Raw genomic sequence first — 19,104 nt, 5'->3', positions numbered from 1 at the left:
AAGGAAGCAAGAATATGCAATGAGAAAAAGACAGCCTCTTCAATAAATGGTGTTGGGAAAATTAGATGTCAATATGCAAAAGAATGAAAACGGACCACATTCTTTCACCATACACAAAAACAAACTCAAAATGAATTAAAGACCTAACTGTGAGACCTGAAACCATAATAATCCTTGAAAAGAGCACAAGTAGTAATTTCTCTGACATCAGCCCTAGCATTTTTCTAGATATGTCTCCTGAGGCAAGGGAAATAAAAGCAAAAATAAACTATTGGGACTACATCAAAATAAAGAGTTTCCGCACAGTAAATGAAACATTCAACAAAACTAAAAGACATTCTACAAATGGGAGAAGATGTGATAAAAGGTTAGTATTCAAAGCGTACAAAGAACTGATACAATTCAACACCAAAAAAACAAATAATCTAATTAAAATCTAATTTAAAAATGGGCAGAAGACGTGAACAGGTAAGTCTCCAAAGAAGACTTAGAGACGACCAACAGACACATGAAAAAATGCTCAACATCACTCATCATCAGGGAACTGCAAACCAAAACTACAATGAGATATCATCTCACATCTGTCAGAATGGCTAAAAAAACCCACAAGAAATAACAAGTGTTGACGAGGATGTGGAGAAAACGGATCCCTCGTGCACTGCTGGTGGGAATGCAAAGTGGTGTAGCCACTGTGGAAAACAGTATGGAGGTTCCTTAAAAAATTAAAAACAGAACTACCCTATGACCCAGGAATTGCACTACTGGGTATTTACCCAAAAAATAAAAAACTATATAAAATACCAAAAAAAAAAAAAAAAAAGAATTCAAAGGGATACACGCACCCCTATTTTATTGCAGTATTTACAGCAGCCAAATTACAGAAAGAGCCCAAGTGTCCACTGATAGATGAGTGGATACAGATGTGGTGTATATATACATAATGGAGTATTACTCAGACAAAAAAGTATGAAATTGTTGGGAGCCATTCTGAACTCACTAGTTGAGAAAACTCCTTGTGAGGTTAAGGCAGGTTTGCAAGGCTTCCTGCTGTCAGATGATGACTGATATCTATCCCCATTCAATTGTTTCTGCTTGAGCACCAACCCCGAGGCACCTTGTTGACTGGTATCCGGAGTGACTTGTCCCCTTATTCTGGCCCTGGTATGACGATTGCACCTTGTGAAGGAACTTATTGTAGGAACTTCTTCTTTTGTGATTATGGGAGCAAACACTGTGTTTCCTGAGGATCCTGTTTTTCTTATACTTCCCCTTAAGCAAACAGGCTATCGACCCCTACTCACAAAGAACTAACTTTTGCCTTTGCTATGCTAAAATCATTGTCTTGCTTGTATCTGAATGCTAAAGATACCTTCCTTCCCCCATATGATAAGCATCTAAATCACCTATATCAATCACTATTGATAAACGTTGCACATGAGTCTTCTACAAATCTATGTTCTGGGAAATTTTTATGTATCAGAGAAATTTGTCATAAAAAATCATTGTCTAAGGCAAATGCCACTTCTGTGCTATTCCCCATACACTTAACCATAACTAAAGCTGAGACTCAGTCAGTGCAGAGACGCCTGCCTGATGATCATAAAGAATCCCGGGCTCTCTCACTCTCTCACTGACACCATCCATCCTTCAGGGACACCTGGACTGGCTGGAGTGGGACTCCGGCATGAAATCTTGCCATCTGCAGTGACATGGACAGAACTAGAGAGTATAATGCTAAGCAAAATAAACCAGTCAGAGAAACACAAATACCATATGACTTCACTCATATGTGGAATTCAAGAAACAAAGCAAACAACGGAAAAGAGAGAGAGAAACCATGAAACAAACTATAGAGAACAAACAGATGGTCCAGGGGTGGGGGTGGGGGGCTGGGAGAAACAGGTGAAGGGGATGAAGAGTGCACCTTCTATGTGCACTGAGTAACATCCAGAACTGTTGAGTCACTATGTTGTAACACCTGAAACTAAATAGAACACTGTATCTAACTACTAGAATTAAAATTTAAAACCTAAAAAAGAAAAAAATACCACTGCAAATTAATGAAAGATAAAATTGATACAACAGGATGGAGAACAGTTCTGCAGTTCTCAAAGAAAAATAAGATGTCAAAGAAGCCACTTATATGAAGTCTGATGATCACCAGAGTCTAAATATCTAACCATAGGCAACTAAATGCCAAATCCAGCCCCACGGTGGCCTTTAACCCTATTATTCATTTAGTGTTCATTTCCTGAACATTAATTTACGTAAGGGACAATGACGGGCATATAATAGACAGAGGACTCTGTGAGTCTGTGAGTCCACAGACAGATATGGCCTCATGAGACAGGGTGAGTGGTGCACACATTCAAGACAGACAAATATCCACAAGGAGGGGTCTCCTCAGAGAAACTCAGGTAATAACTGAGCACTACCACTTCATTTGTAAAGCCTCTAATTGTCTAGTGTCCTTGAGCTTCTGGCACGCTCGGGGCAGTGACCTTAGAAGAAGTGCTGTGTCCCAGACTTCCACACTAAATAACGGCAAAGCGAAGTCCCTCTGGAGCTCTCACAATGCAGGCAGGAACGGTAAGTTGGTAAAAGCATTCTGGAAAACGGTTAGTCAGCATCTACTAAAGCTGAACACATGTATACTTTATGAGCCAACAATTTCTACTCCTAGGTGCTTACCTTACAAAATGCATGCCTGTGTTCATCAAGAGAAATATACAAGACTGATCACAGTCCAAAACTAGAAACCAAACTGTTTGCAACCGAATAAACCAAAGTACACGCATACATTGGAATACTACATGGCTATGAGAACAAACACACTCTAACTGCATGCAGTAACATGGGTGAGTCCCACCGGCACCTGCCTGGGCAAGGAAAACCAGAAGTTAAAAAGACCACACACTACACAATTTCATTTATGTAAGAGGCCAAAAATAGGCAAAACTAATCTATTCTGGAAAAAGTCAAGGTAAGTGGTTACCCTTGAGGGGACAGTGAAGAGAGGGGCACACGGGGGTTCCTAGGAGCCTACTAATACTGTCCCTTGCTGTGCATGCATGCTGATTACACGGGGGTGTTCACTTTGGGATAATCCAAGCTATAGGCTTATGATCTGTGCATTCTTCTGAAACTTATCATACTCACTTCAATAAAAAGTTTGCTAAAAAGCTACTGCCACTTTCCAAATTAATTTGTTATAACTGCTTTATCAACAGGATCCCAACATTTCTTCAGGCTGACTTACAATTTACACATAAACTAAAACCTTGGGGAGAATGACCTATAACCCCCCAGGTAGAGACGGCAATGCGATGCCAAGTGTTCTTCCATTTCCCAATCCCAAGATCAAGGCCAGCCACATCACTCCCTCCAAGCACAGGGAAATGCCACATTAGCACTACCCATCAGGCGGGCACAAAAGATGAAAGCCACTCAGCATGCCCACTCGACCATGTTTCCTGCTTTAAGTAGGACCAGACACACTCTTAGTTAATTCCAAAAGCACTTATCTAAGAGCAAAAGACTTAAAAGTGAAGAAGACTTCTGGGTGGGCAATCCTCTTACCAGCTGTTCGCCATTGTAGTGACCTTCGATAATGCGGTCATAGGAGATTCCAACAGGAATGACCAAGATGTCTGGGATGGTATTGGTAGACAGCGTATCAACCACAACTGACAAAAGTCCTGCCCGTGCGCAGGAGGTTTTTCCACTCCTAGAGCGTGTGCCTTCCAGAAAAATCTCTAAGAACTGCTGCTGTCGAAGTAGTTCAACTATATGCTGGAAAATAAGGAGAGTATAAACATGAAACCCAGACCACCCCACTTAGAACGAGCTCAGCAAAGGTAAACCGTCAAACAAACACCTAGAACTTCACTACTGACAAAGTGTTCCACTCACATAAATAATGGCAAGTCAGCTCCTCAACAGCTCTATCTCGGTGATTACAAAAATAATCATCAAACCCATACCCAAACAATAACCACTCGAATAATTACACAGACAACATTTTTTTTAAATCTCAATCAAGTCTCTTCTTCCTCGTACTGTGAGATGACTATGATAACTGCTTTAAGGACGATGAGACAGCATACATACCCCGTGGAGCAAAGCTCTATAGAGAATATCCTTCCGTCCATCTGGCGTCTCATCTAGCCTTCGTCGTATGAAAAAGCCACCAAGCTTATGGATCAAGGTACTATATGTTGAAGAACGCATTATTTACTTATATAGGAAAACATACAAATACTCAAATTCCAAGTTACTTCAAAACATACACTATATGAACATAAACCATGTGTTGTTTGAGCTGCTGACACTTTTCCACTTTCCACATTACTGACATTTTTAGTTGCTTACATCGTTCATCAGCCTTCAGAACATCACTTTGTATACTGAAGCTCTAATAAGGTCTGTTCCAAACCAAAACAAGTTGGTACCATATACTACCCTGCAAAGGTGCTGTGGCAGATTTTAAGAGGATTATGAAATACTTGCTAAATTGTAAACCCCTGCCAAGGTCTCAGGACACCAACCATTAGACATCCTGCAATGTGCTTTTGGCACATGAACTGCAAAATGAATGCGAGGTTACAGGAGCTCCTTTGGGGAAATCTCAAGAAGGTACTGCTTAGAGAGTGTCTCTGTGAGACTATGATAATTTTATCAAGCCCAAACCAAGCATAACCAATTTTCCACAACGTGAAACAAAAATGTGCTTCGTGTGCACTTACACAGGGATAACGTGATTTTCTCAACCCCTTGTTTCTTTCCACAACACTGATGGATCTTTATATTAAGATGAAATTTCATAATACTTAACCCAACCTTTCCAAACTCAGAGTCTCTTCCTATTCTTCCTAATAGAGTGATATTAAAATGTCAATATCAACACATATTGCCAGTATCTTCTCTAGTCAGTATAAGGAGGCAACAGCAAGATGTCCCCAGACCTTCATATCACTCTCTGAGAGCAAGACTGCAGACAAGTGCATAATGAATGAGATGAACCACTCAGAGAAACAACCCACCCTGAACAGTGACTTGTGAATGTATAGACTGGCACGTAACAAAAGAAAGCTGTGAGTCAAGAGGCCAGGTCACTGACTGGCTGTCACGTCTGAAAAATGATGAGCTAAGCAAGGACTGGCATAGAGTTCATGATTATGAGAAACTATCAATTTTTAACACCCACTTCCATGGGATCCTTCCAGGAGCACCTCCAAGCTGAGAACCTGGAGGGAATGATTACAGGAGCTATTCTGATTATAGGAAAGGCAGACTGTTATAGGGCAGGGCCTCCCTAGAGCCTGAAAGGAACACTCCTCTTGGCTCTAAATCTATGCCTGCCAACAACTTTCAGATGACTTTTTTCCCTCCAGTGGGCATCATGCCCAGTGAGAAGTCCAACATAGGGCTTGAACTCATGACCCTGAGATCAAAACCTGAGCTGAGATTAAGAGTTGGACACTTAGCCAACTGAGCCACCCAGACACCCCAACTTTCTGATGACTTTCTAGTACCACTTCTCGGGTTCCTCAGTACTGGGAAGAGGTGCTCAGAAGAGTAAACAGATAGCCTAGTCCCTAGAGAAGCATGTCTGTTCCAGATGGATGTATCACATTGTATTACAGAGGTTTGTCTACATTCCCCAGCAGATTCTGAGCTATTTGAAGGCAAGGACTATAGAACTTCTTCACTCTTGTCTAAAGTATAGCTGGGTAAGAATCAGCTGACTGCTTGAATGAATGGCTTCCCTTCACCCATTCACACGAGTCTGGTTAGCCACAGAACTCTGAGCCAAGCGATTAGGAAGGAGCTCCCTGGACTGTGAGGCTGAGGATCAGACTTCACAGCATGCGAAGGTGATGAACTGCCACTTTGTAAGGCCCTACTATGTGCACAACCCACAAGCCCACTTCCCTTCCTGTTACTGTAAATCCATCCTCCTCATACTCCCTACGGCTCAGAGCGGACCTCAGGGATGCTCTATGCTTGGAAATTTGAGCTCTCAATATCCCAAACCAACTAAACCTACTCCTCGTTCATTCCCCATTGGTGATCAGCTCCACTATGTACCCAGTTCCCTGGTGTTAAAGATCTAGGAGTCTCCCTCCCTCATCAACCCCTCTTCCATTCTGGACTAGCATTGGGTCTTATAAATTCACCTTACTAAATACATTTCAAATCTCTGCCCTCTTCACCAAAAGCACCACTACAAATTTTAATTTAACCCTTCATTATCTTTTGCCTGAACTCTTGCAATATAGTAAGAATTGCTCTAACTCCCTCTAATCAAGGGTGACTTTTCAAAACGCAAATCTGACCACTGCTCAACTACAGGATACACTCTGAATCCTCGGCCTAAAAATTGTTCTGCTCCAGCTCTCACTCCCTACACAGAGGCCACTTCTGGCCTCTGACCCTTCCCACTGCACCCTGCATTCTAACCCTACTGACTTGTCTGCCATTTCCTAAACATACCATACAATTGTACCTTTCTGCATCTTCAGACTATTTCCTCTGAATGGAACCCACTGCATTCTCCTGAAAACTTCTAAAATATACTTTTTGTGTCATATTATAATCATTACATGTTTCTAGTGCTACTAAATTGTGAAGCCAAAGTTACCAGGTATGGTTCTTCTCGCCTACTTTGTATCAACACCACCAGCCACCCCCACCCTGGCCTTCCCTACTGCCAAACCTGATTCAGTAATTCGCCACGTTGTCTAATTGTCTTTTAGCCATTTGATAAATACGGCCCGTGAAGTTGACTGTTCACCAAGTATTTCACATAAAACACGGGAATATCGGTGAGAGTTTAAAGCTTTTTTGTACTTGTCAAACTTTCCACAATAAATTTTTATAATGAAAGTAGAAAAGCTCACATCATCTTTACAGTAATATGTTTCAAAAATTATAAGGAAAAACAAAGAATTTAAAATACAATCTTTTTCATGCCTTAAATTTCAAAATAAGCTGATCTTACCTAAAGATGGGAATGTTAAGATTGTTGCCTGAAGCAATGTACGGCGCTTTGATGTTATGGCAGAAGAGAATGAACGTGAGCAGCAGATAATCGATGTGTGATCTGTGAACTGGCAGAAACAGAAGTGGCAAATTCATCTAGTAAAAGAAAAAAATGCCAAACTTCAAATTCAAATATGACCTTGAATCACACTTTCTATGTGGTTAGGATCACTCAAACACTGGCTCATCAAGGACTCCTTCTTTAAAAACATTTTCCAGGGGCAGCTGGGTGGCTTAGTCGGTTGAGCGTCCGACTTTCGCTTAGGTCATGATCTCGCGGTTCGTGGGTTCGAGCCCTGCGTCGGGCTCTGTGCTGACTGCCAGCTCAGAGCCTGGAGCCTGTTTCAGAGTCTGTGCCTCCCTCTCTCTCTGACCCTCCCCTGCTCACGCTGTCTCTCTCTCTCTCCTAGAAATAAATAAAACATAAAATAAAATAAAATAAAATAAAATAAAATAAAATAAAAAATAAAAACATTTTCCAGGGGTGCCTGGGTGGCTCAGTTGGTTAAGCAACCAACTTCAGCTCAGATCATCACCTCACGGGTTTGTGAGTTCAAGCCCTGCATCAGGCTCTGTGCTGACAGCTGGGAGCCTGAAGCCTGCCTCAGATTCTGTGTCTCCCTCTCTCTCTCTCTGTTCCTCCCCCACACATGCTCTCTCTCTCTCTCTCTCTCTCTCAAAAATAAATAAAAACATAATTTTTTTTAATAAAAAAATAAAAAATAAAAACATTTTCCGGTAACATGAACTTCTTGCAGTGCAATACTTCCCTATCTGAAAACCAGCAGAGCCACAATAAAAAAGAGCTGGGGAAGGAGAAGCACAATGGAGAGTTCAAGTGGACTGTCTTCTGAGAGGCAGCCCTGGTCATGTTTTAAAAAAAAAAAAAGCAGAGGGTTTAGAGGCAAGCCTGGTTTGGCTTGAAATCATGGGCAGTCACTTACCAGCCATGACTGGGAAATCTTCTATCTGTGCTTTATATTTCTTCATTTATAAATAGGGATTATTCTACCTGATTTCAGAGTTGTTGCAAGGTAACTCACCGAAGGAATCCTGCACCTAGCTGCACCTTTACCTGCCCCTCCCTGCCCCTCCCCAAAGGCTACTGTGGCCCATCTCTCAGGGGGGATCTTCCAAATGGGTTGGAATACACACAGCACACAAAAGAACATTTCCATACAAAAGAACTCTAACATCACTCCACAAACATGGGGAAATGGAATGACAGATCACAGAACTCCTTGCCTCAGTTGCAGCTTTAACCATCTCAAGTTGGCCTTTGTGAATCTGAATATTCCAAAAGAAGCTGTTGAACAGTTTGAGCAACACCCATCCTGTCAGTCTAAGTGGGGAAAAGAAAAAAAAAAAAAGGAATTTAAGTGTATATGCACACATTTATATATAGAGGCTGAATTTTGTCTATTCAAGTTTCTGAACCTACAACCTAAAAGCGCCTGTGACTTAGTGTGTGTCTGTCTGTATCTAAACTTTTACACACACACTCATAGATACATATACTTATTATAAACTAAAATCTTCTGTTTTTATTTATCTATTTATTATAGACTAAAATCTTCACTCAAATAGCACACTTTACACATCAGAAACAAATCAAATAAACATTTAGGTGAGCAGAATGCCTATATAACCCCTCCCTTTAAGATATGGGTGTGTGAAACCCGGCTCACAAGTCTAGAGAGAGGTCAGCAGTAACTTGGTGGTTGTTATTAATTAACAAACATTAAGGAACCTTAACATCTACCACAGTGCTACTTCCCACACAAGCTGAATACAAATATGAATATAAAACGGAGTTAGTTTTCACATCAGATCACGTCTAAATTTCGTTTAGGCCAAAACCACTGTGCTAGGAAAGCCCAATGGCTCAGTCCCTGTTTGCTCAAAACAGCTCCAATTGGAAGCTTTTTACTTTGCCTTTTAATACCTGATCATTGCTGGTGAGACGGTGGCAACCATTTCTTGAAGGATCCTTTTGGCTTTCTTTTTCACTTTACTGATGGCTTTTGACTGCTGCTGGGCAGAACCATCAGGATTTAATTCAGCTGCCACTTGTGCAATCGCCTCCTGTACTCTGAATTGAGAGCAGAAAGACAATGTAACCGGTTCTATGCTATATTCTGCATTCGGTATTGTCTAACTCACAGCTATAAATCACAAAACAAAACCTATCTTCTCTTAATATGTGATTAACATGGGAATAAGCTCGAGTTAGATGGGTTTTGCTTGGTTGCCTAAATATTAGGGATATTATATTCATGAATCAATGAATCCCCGAGGAATCTGGAAGGCAGAAATTTAAGAATGTAACTCAAATTCACTGGGTAACAACTACACCAATTTGAATGTCCCATGTATGCTGTGAGGGACACAAAGTTGCACTGTAGCAGAGGGGGAGAGAAAGAAAGGTTATCCCTTCAGACATATAATTCAGAGGTATCCAAAGCCCACTGCCAAAGGAATGTGTGATTTTTCTTTTGAAGATCTAATTTACTACTCATTTATACTGTGCCTTTATTTGAACTGTATGTGAAACTCTCTAAGAGGGATCAAAGAGGGGCATAAATATTTACAAGTGTTTTCCATTTCAAACCAGTAATATAAGAAAGGCAATGCTCAAGATAAACCAATAAGCAGTGAAGTTAAGAGGTAAGATTTAATCCAGTTTTGTTAATCTTCCACGTGACTTAGGGAAGAACATAAGAGGTTAAATCTCCTTAAATCACTTTTAATATTCTAGTTACTAGTCAAAACACCTGGGTGGAACGAAACATACTTGGAGGTTTTTACCTAGAAAACAGAATATATAATAACCCAAAGGAGTTTCAAATAATTATGTTTTCTCCCACTGTTGCTACTGATTTTAGACCAGTTTGGAGCAAAGCTCCACAGAGCCCCGTAACTCATCGATACAAAAGACCAATTCCACAGGACATGGAGGCACCCTAGCCCGACTCCTTTAATACCTTTATTTCAATCTGGTCAGGAATAGTTTTACAAGTAATTGACAAGATAAGTAAATCTCCATTATCAACTATTTACTCATTCATTCAATAAATACTTGTTGAGTACCTACTATGTGCCACCACTGTTCAGGCCTTAAATAACCACACTACAGGGTCTGCATTTCTAAGCAGTCTGAATTTCAAACCACTCTAGTGTCTGGCTCCCCAAATCCAGGTAGATGTCTTCCGCAGGCCATACCAATGAGGCACAGTAGTGACTGACCTTCACGCAAACTCCCATATTCTAATGCCTAAACTTGAGAATGACATTTCCCTGTTCCATTGTATTTAAGTCAGTCTCTGCTATTTTGTAAGCAAGCTCCTCTGAGAGCAAGAATAGAATCTTTTAAAATTTCTAGTAATGATTTTCTAGTACAAGAATTTGTGCCTACGTACTCCATAATTATTTGACAGAAATATCAAACATGCTTCTCTTTTGGCTATAAATTAGGAGACACGGGGGGCCTGGGTGGCTCAGTCAGGTAAGTGCCTGACTTCAGCTCAGGTCATGATCTCATAGTTTGTAAGTTCAAGCCCTGCATCGGGCTCTATGCAGACAGCTCAGAGCCTGGGGCTTGCTTTGGATTCTATCTCCCTCTCTCTCTGCCCCTCCCCCACTTACACTCTGTGTGTGTCTCTCTCTCTCAAAAATAAACATTAAAAGACTTTTTTAAAAAGTAGCAAGTTTAAATAACAAATAAAATGAGAAAACACAAATTCCCAAACATTTATATCACAGAAAACAGAGAATGGAAATATGTGCATCCCTGAATTCCAGCTCTCCTTTCATATATTAGAAGCCCATTCATTCAATTATTAATGCATAAAACAAGGCTGCCATCCCCACCCAGCACTGCTCACCAAAACCAACTGTTCTCCTGCCTTCCCTTGCTTTCCTCTGAGTTTAATATCTGACATTTGGAAACGGAAACCCCTCCTGAGACAGAGACCCAGAGAAAACCCAAGGTTAAAAAAGGCAGTTACTGTCCCACCCCACCCCCCTTCCCTGCCTCTTCCCTTTACAACAGCATCCCCACCCTTACCTACTGCTGTTGAGGACATTTTCAGTCACGTTGGTGGCAAACATGCCTTTATGGACATCACGTTCTTGAACAAAAAGCACATAAGAAAGACGCCTTGCAAGCCATCCTCGATGCCTGCAACGTGGAAGAGGAAAAAAAAAAAAAAGACTTAGCAGAGAAGGACTCTTGGAACACTTAAAATGAATTGCTTACATTATATGGTTGTTTCCCTGCTATAAAAACAAAGCCTCATTTCCTCTATTCCTGAAATCTCGTGTTCTCCTAGAGCAAATTCTCCTTAGCAGTTCAAGATGACCTGTGGCAGGCAATGTTACTCATAATTCCTTGCATGTACTCTCAGTTAAAGTTGGAATTTGTGTACTAAATTTAAAGTTGGAATTTGTGTACTAAATTTAAAGTTGGAATTTGTGTACTAAAATGCTTGAATAGTGTCCCTCTGCAAATAATAAACCAAATATTAAAAGAAAAATGCCTTATTAATTCATTTTTTAAAAGTATGTTCAATGCCATACATATAAGCAATACAGCTTATGGCTGTGGGCTATAAAGAGATAATTTGGAAAGCCGTGTGTGTGTGTTTGTGTACACACAAATGTCTACGTGTCGCTTTGTGTAACACACAGAGGCGCTAAACAGCCAGCTCAACCGCACAGGGAGTGTATCACGCTAAATGGCTTCATATCAGTGAGTCAATACGGCATATGCTTTTTTCTTCTTAACTGCCTCCAAATGGAGACAAGTGAACCCTCTGACTTTATACATAAAATGTCTACTTACATAAACAAGAAGAGGCTCTATGAGATTCCTTCTTTTAGGATCTTAATCAAGTCAAAAAGGGGGAAAACAAATCAGTGGGCCAGAATTTCTCCTCTCTCCTTCAAATTTGAGATGGAGACAGAAGGGTAGCATGGGAATGGGGAAAAAGTATGTCCCTTGATTTTAGTTCTATTAAAAAAAAAAAGACCTTTAATATATATACAAATGTCATCACGCTCAGTGATGATCTCATCACTAAAATATGATTAGGAACTTCAGAGAGCCTTCAGATTTAAGTATTTGACTTCTTGGATAAATTTTCACAAAATTTCAAGCATTTCTCATCACCTGAGCCTACTGCTGACCTAGCCGAGGCACTTACCCTTAGAATTATAAGAGCTGGTAGCATTTTTGGCTGCTGTTCTCCCCTGCCTCACAGACATTCACAAAACCTTCCCCCCCTCCTCCCTTATCCCCTAGCCTAGATTCACTAAAACAAAGCCTCTTTTCTCTCATTCAGATGCCCAGCAGCCCATCCCCATGTGTCTGAAGTCTGGAAGAATTCTAAAGAAAGTCTTAAGCTAATAATAAATGAAAGAAGATTTGCTCAATACAGGAAAGTATCTTCTAAAACTCCATAGATTAGGCTGGTTTCAATTTTTAAGTATACAATAATCATAACAGATCGTAAGACATTCAAACCTACCCTTTCCTCAGATAAATCTTTACCACATTTTGTCACACTTTAGATATAAAATCAGTATACAGGGGCGCCTGGGTGGCTCGGTTGGTTGAGCGTCCAACTCTTCACTTCAGCTCAGGTCATGGCCTTGCCGTCTGTGGGATCAAGCCTCATGTCGGGCTGTGCCCTGGCAGTGCGGAGCCTGCTTGGGATTCTCTCTCTCTCTTTCTCTCTCTCTGCCCCTACCCCACTCACTCTCTCTCAAAATAGATGAATAAGCTTTAAAGACATATATACAAATGGGAAACCTGGGTGGCTCTGTCGATTGAGCATCTGACTTCAGCTCACGTCATGATCTTACAGTCTGTGAGTCTGAGCCCCGCACTGGGTTCTGTGCTGACAGCTCAGAGCCTGGAGCCTGCTTTGGATTCTGTGTCTCCTTCTCTCTCGGTCCCTCCCCTGCTCATGCTCTGTGTCTCTCAAAAAATAAAATAAAAACATTTAAAAATTTAAAAGATATATATATATGTACATATATATATATATAAATATGTATACACACACACAAATTAAAAGAGAAAGCTGTAGCAACATCTACACTCTCATGAAACAGTCACCATACAATTGCACGAATGGCGGTGACAGTAATAGGGCTCCCAGGTGGCTGCCCTGCTTTTGGTTTTTAGATAAAGCCTCTTGCGTCAGAAGCTCAATTCTATTAACTCAAAAACATGAAGAGATTCTCTTAGAGTATATCCACTAATTATTACAGTTTTTCTTTTGAGATGTATTAGAAATAGAAGAAATTTCTTTTTACCTTGTGTGAGTTTCATTGATATAAATAACATTCCGCAAACCCAAAGATGGGATACTGGAGTTGAAAAACTTATCCTATGTGAAACAAAACAAATGTAGACATAAATATACAATTGGATTTCTGGCAAAGAGCTCGCATTACCACTTTCTGATAACTTTTATAACTCAAGTATAAAGTTAGTCATTGCAAAAATCTAAGTGATGAAGAAAAATTACATTTTATCGAAAAGTACTGTTTAGCCTTCAAAGAAGGTTACAAACTTGCAAAGGAAATCCTGCCTCCCTGTCCTGCCTCACGCCCCACCTCCGACCCAGAAGAGCTGAAGCTACAGAGAGCTTACATCAATAACAGGAACTCTGGAGTGTTTCCCAAATGTACAAATACCATGCTAAGTACCACAGTTATCTTTAAATTACTAAATCTGGCAATAATGCTGACACAATAATTATTATCCCCATTTTACAGATAGGAAAATTGAGACTGACGACAGAGGTTTTAGGATTCAAATCTACATCTTGTTCTAAATGACTGTTTACTTCATTAGAAAATGTATGGCTGAAGGTGACTTTCTTTACTGGAAACCTTAAGGGATAATTCAGAGAGAGTTCTGCTCAAAAGAGAGAGTCTATAGCTTGATCAGTATGGACAAAAAAAGGTAAGCTTTCTACAGATCAATGTTGGGAAAGCATAATGTACCTTCAATAAAAGATATAAAAATATTTAAATGAATCTCTTTAGAGACCAGGAAAACAGGATATCAGAGAAAGAGTAGCAAATATCAAAAAAATATTAGGAAAGTTATTTAAAATTATTTTAAATAGGGACACCTGGGTGGCTCAGTTGGTTGAGCATCCAACTCTGGATTTCGGCTCGGGTCATGATCTCACTGGTCATGGGACTGAGTCCTTCAGCATGGAGCCTGCTTGGGATTCTCTTTCTCCCTCTCTCTCCTCCTCCCTCTGCCCCTCCCCCACACACATTCTCTCATTCCTTCTCTCTCTCTAATAAATAGTTTAAAAATCATTTTAAATAAACATGCCATGGAAGAACTTCAAAGATCAAGTTCAGTTCCATTAGGAACTGTATTTAAGCAAAAATCAACTACATATTATACTACTGACCTATTCCTACCCCAAACCACTCCCACCAGCACCACCAAATAATTTCCTAAATTGTCTTCTGACTTAAGAACACATTAGAGTCAAGGTAGTATTCTGATCTTTTAAGCATTTGAAATTAGAATTAGATGAGATGCCAGGTCTAAAAAGAAAGCCACATGATCATCTATTTAAATTTGTATTTCTACTGGTCTATTAACCTGAACTGTCCTTACTGCTGGACTACAAATTATCATGATCGCTCAATTCTACCAAATTCTTGCAACACGGCACTTCTGTTCTAAAAGGGACAGTATTTATAATTAAGACATTCTTGAGCAGACCTGAATATTTAACATAAACTGCTTGGGTCCCACACAAATCTCTTCCAAGTTAGTAAATCCCTTTATGCCAGACTCAGAATTCTACTTCCTGCCAGGCCAACCCAGAATAGAACATGCACATAGCACAGTTAGGTATTTATACAGATTATAAGCAATCTCTATAAATGACAGGCACTTAAGTGGCAGAATTTCTGTCCTGATAATTGGCCCATCCCAGAGAGAGCTGAACATCCAGGCATACCTTTTAAAAGGCATCCCTACTGCCAGAGAACACAGCCATATTAGATTCTAAATTCCTATGCTAACTCATCCCTCTAGCAAGCTGCCAACAGAGGCTTACTTCTCATTCGATGGACTCTTTTCAAATACTACTCTGTAATATGGAAGATTTTGCATGACTTGTATCTGTTTCACCAAAACACAAACAACAAGCCCGTACGCACTCTATTTAAAATATTTATCCTTGAGGTGCCTGGGTGGCTCCATCCATTAGGTATCTTACTCTTGATTTCAGCTCAGGTCATGATCTCACAGTGGTGAGATGGAGCCCCACATGAGGTTCCGAGCTGGGTATGGAGCCTGCTTGGGATTTTCTCTCTGCCCCACCCCCACATGCTTGCTCGCTCTCTCTCTCTCTCGCTCGCTCGCTCTCTCTCTAGCTCTCTCAAAAAAAATAAATTAAGTCTTCATCCTAACATTTAGTAACCATCCTTCACTAACATAGTCAACAGACACCCTCCATCCTTACTCACCCTCCCCCAACAGAAACTTAGCAAAAGGAGACTAGGGCAAAGCCATAGCTTTAGAGCTTTAAAACTCTCTCCTGCTGTTCCTTGCTCATCTTGCTAGAATTTTAACATCGAGTTAAAAGGTCAACATGTAGAAGTTACATGAAGGTTCCCACCAACTCTTAGATTTATCTAAAATCATACTAAACTAAAAACGAACCAAATTATCACTTAGCATCAACTGTTTAACCAGCATTTACTGCATAAATGAATGGAAAGACAAATTGAGTCAACATCATTACTTGAAATATTTGGTTTATAGACATGGGCCTAAGTTCTAAAGATGAATTAAGTCCATTAAGACTACCCAGTAATAAAATTCGCAAAGCTGGAATCTCACTCTATATATTACTAACGGTCAGCAAGCAGTAACACTCTTACCCAGCTCTGGGGAGTGCAGGAATAACAACATCTTCCAACAAATGGCCTTTTCCGGCTCAGTAGGCTTTCTTTCCATTTTAAGGTTGCAGATCTGAAGACAGTAGGTCTGAACCCACACTCACCCTAATAAATGTTAAGGGAAAAAAGTGTCTGAATGGCAAGGGAACTATACTTGTCCACTTGATCTCTAACACTAAGATATCTCAGAAGAGAAACTTCGAACTTAGATTTCTTTTGGTAGTGGAGGTTTCTTGGGGTAATTTTCCTTCATGGCTCCCCCATCCATCATCAACACTTGGAACAAAACTTGGAACATAAGCAAAAATTGAGCACCTAAGAATGGTAATGGCTAGCAAGGGCATCTGCACACCCAAAGGGTCAAAGACAACGTTAAACAGCTCAGGACAGTAGCAGCTAAATAAAACCAGGCTCCTGGATACATATGCAATCAGGTAATCTTACTCCCTTCAATCACAGACTCCCACAGAAGTGCTACAAAGCCTTACATAGTAAGCAAGCTGTTACATACAGCTTGAAATATTTTACTTTAAATAAACAAACAAGGTAAACCTATGGAACATTCCTTTATCCTGTCTGGAATTTAAATTACAGCTCTACTGTCCAATTAGGGTCAAACTCTGCTCCTCTGTTTTAAACATTTTGTTCATTGAGTTCATTAGTTGCACAAATACCACTGATGTAACATTCTCAAAAATTAGCAAAACAAAAAACAAAAAACAAAAACAAAACAAAACAAAAAAAAAACACCCAAAACTCTGACATCATTTTTATATAAAGCAGAGGGTGCTCAAGAAATATTTTAAACATGCCAAAATAGAAAAAAAATAGAAAAAAAAATCACAAGAAAATGCATGTCCTTTGAATTGAGGTTCATACTAAAATTTCTTTCCCATTTAAAAGAAAAACAACCCTTTATTTCCATTACAAAATTCATACTTATTACATTATGGAAAACAGATCCAGAAAGTATCTTTATAAGTACACCATCCAACACAACTCCTAGATTTTTTTCCCTATGCAAAGTATTTTGCTTTTTAACATAACCACTGTGTTTAAATATCCTACCCAACTGTCTCTTCCCAATTAACATAAAACTGTAACAATTTTTAAATATTAGGTTTCAAAGACATACCTTCCAACAGCTGTTAAGAAGTTTCTTTAGCTATTAACCTCTACTTGATATATGTTGCTTCCAGTTCTCCATCTTCATGAACAACACTGAAATGAACATCTTTAGGTTGTATGTTTTTAACCCCTATTCAACTTACCCACTCCTCGTTTGCATGCTTACATCGAGCAACACTGTATTCTGATGAATTTGGCAGGTAAGAAACATCTATTGTGCCAAGGGTCAGTGCAGATTCATCCATGTCACAAGGGGTAACTCCCAAATCATGTGCTATAAAAAATACAAATATATACATTCACCATTTAAGTTAATAAGTAAGCCAGACAGTAGATACCAAAGCTCAAAATTCTGACCTCGACGTTCTTTTGCTCCATCATAGGATGTCAAAGGAACCACTGGTGGGCTTCTACCATGGTTAGTCGAGGTGTAAAAACAGACTTTGATGTGTTTAAACTCAACATCATCTCTGGTAGACTGTTCTAATTTTTTTGTAAATCAACATTTGTATCTTTAGACTTCTTGAACAAAACAGCCATGAATGTTGAAAAGTGAATAATAGCTTATTTCAGGTAGGTGACTAAGAATTATTTTATTTGCATTAATAATTGAACAGTTCCTGGGAGAATGGAGGCCATTTGTCTTATTTAATTAAATATAAGTTACATGTATGCACACAAGTAGATTTTTTTTTTTAATTATGTGCTGGGAATGTTTGGTCATACACGCTAGGCAATGGAAACATGGCTAAAGGCAAGGAGAGCGCCTCTAAAGTTTCCCACTTAAACTGAATTGAGGTCTCAGTTTTCTCGTGATGGCTTAAACGCAACGGTATTTGCACTTTCAATACAACTACAAAGCTTTAAAACAAAACCACACCATCTTTAAATACCTGACTGAAAAGCTTTCATCCTTTTCAATAAGCCTTATCATACCCTAAGGGAAAATGCTCAGTAATAGTGCACTGCTAAAGAAAGAGATTAGCCTAAAATATAAAAGCTCCCTACCATAATTCTCAAATTGCTTCAGCTTTTGGCTATTTCTCACCTGGCCTTAAATTATTCCTTTAAAACTCAGAAAGGTCACGTCCAGAGTTAACTGTTACTTGGAGGGTGTATTCCGATTTCACTAAAATCCCCATATAGGTTTGCTGCGGCAACTATTATCCTCAGCACAACCATCCTAGTACAGCCTTAACAATTTAACATGGCATCAACCTAACAGAGCAGGAGAGAGAATAGGCATGAAAGCTCTTCACGATTATAAAACACATCAGCTATCAGTTTCACATGCAGAATGTAGCTACAACGGGGGGGGGCGTTGCGCCCAGAGAAAAAGTCCCTGGTGGCCCCAGAGCTGGAGGAGTGGAAGAAGAGCGGAGTGCCAGCAGGAAGTCACGCTTCGCCCCTCCCTCCCTACAGCGGTGATCCAAGGTCGAGAAGTAAAACAAAATCTGGAGGCGCCAGACTATGAGACGAGGGAAACCAACTTTGGGTTTTGAAAGGAACAAGTGATAAGACGGTCATCTCTGAAGCCAAACGTACCCGAATTCAAACCCCCCACTGCTGACCCTCTGTGTGACTTTGAACAGGTTGGTTAACTTCTACGCTTCGTTTCCCCATCCGGAAAATGGGCATTACGCGATAGACCCTACCTCCTGGCGTTGCTGGGAGGGCTGGATTGTACCTACAACGCGCCTAACCCAGTGTCTGACACAAGGTGTACGCTCAGACCAGTCACTGGTCCTGTGCCATCGGACTCTTCCCGGCACCAGCTGCTTGCAGAGCACCCCCGCAGCCTCAACGCCACGCTCCCAAGGTCCCCTGAGCTGCGGAGGCTGCTCGGTCCCCAGGACCCTCCCTCCTCCCCAGCGGGTCTCCCAGGGAGAGAACCACCCCGACCCCCAGCCGGCACGAGCCGGGCCCATGGCTCCGAAGGAACCCCGGAGCTCGGGGCGGGGAGAACAACCTGCCCGCGTCGCG

The 19,104-nt window shown here is 40.4% G+C and overlaps 1 protein-coding gene across 3 annotated transcripts in view; it reads right to left on the bottom strand.

Annotated features, from left to right (window-relative positions):
- GPAM (glycerol-3-phosphate acyltransferase, mitochondrial) overlaps positions 1–19,104 on the bottom strand; it is a 65,675-nt gene that overhangs the window by 20,018 nt on the left and 26,553 nt on the right. For 2 of the 3 annotated variants that reach the window (XM_077779462.1, XM_077779460.1), the window contains exons 2-10: positions 17,265–17,395; positions 15,976–16,098; positions 13,366–13,439; positions 11,111–11,224; positions 8,990–9,136; positions 8,290–8,386; positions 7,004–7,140; positions 4,111–4,210; positions 3,580–3,792 (exon numbers count right to left, since the gene is read on the bottom strand). In XM_077779462.1, the coding sequence (XP_077635588.1) occupies positions 3,580–3,792; positions 4,111–4,210; positions 7,004–7,140; positions 8,290–8,386; positions 8,990–9,136; positions 11,111–11,224; positions 13,366–13,439; positions 15,976–16,098; positions 17,265–17,366 (1,107 nt within the window). In that variant the 5' untranslated portion in view covers positions 17,367–17,395. Of the gene's footprint in view, positions 1–3,579; positions 3,793–4,110; positions 4,211–7,003; positions 7,141–8,289; positions 8,387–8,989; positions 9,137–11,110; positions 11,225–13,365; positions 13,440–15,975; positions 16,099–17,264; positions 17,396–18,169; positions 18,192–19,104 lie in introns of those variants that run through there. The other variant, XM_077779461.1, reaches the window with a different exon arrangement.

This window comes from Crocuta crocuta, unplaced genomic scaffold (genome assembly GCF_008692635.1).
Source record: "Crocuta crocuta isolate KB4526 unplaced genomic scaffold, BGI_CrCroc_1.0 scaffold138, whole genome shotgun sequence".
Taxonomy (NCBI): domain Eukaryota; kingdom Metazoa; phylum Chordata; class Mammalia; order Carnivora; family Hyaenidae; genus Crocuta; species Crocuta crocuta.
The sequence above is the reverse complement of the archived record's forward strand: the minus strand, read 5'-3'. Positions and strand labels throughout refer to the sequence as shown.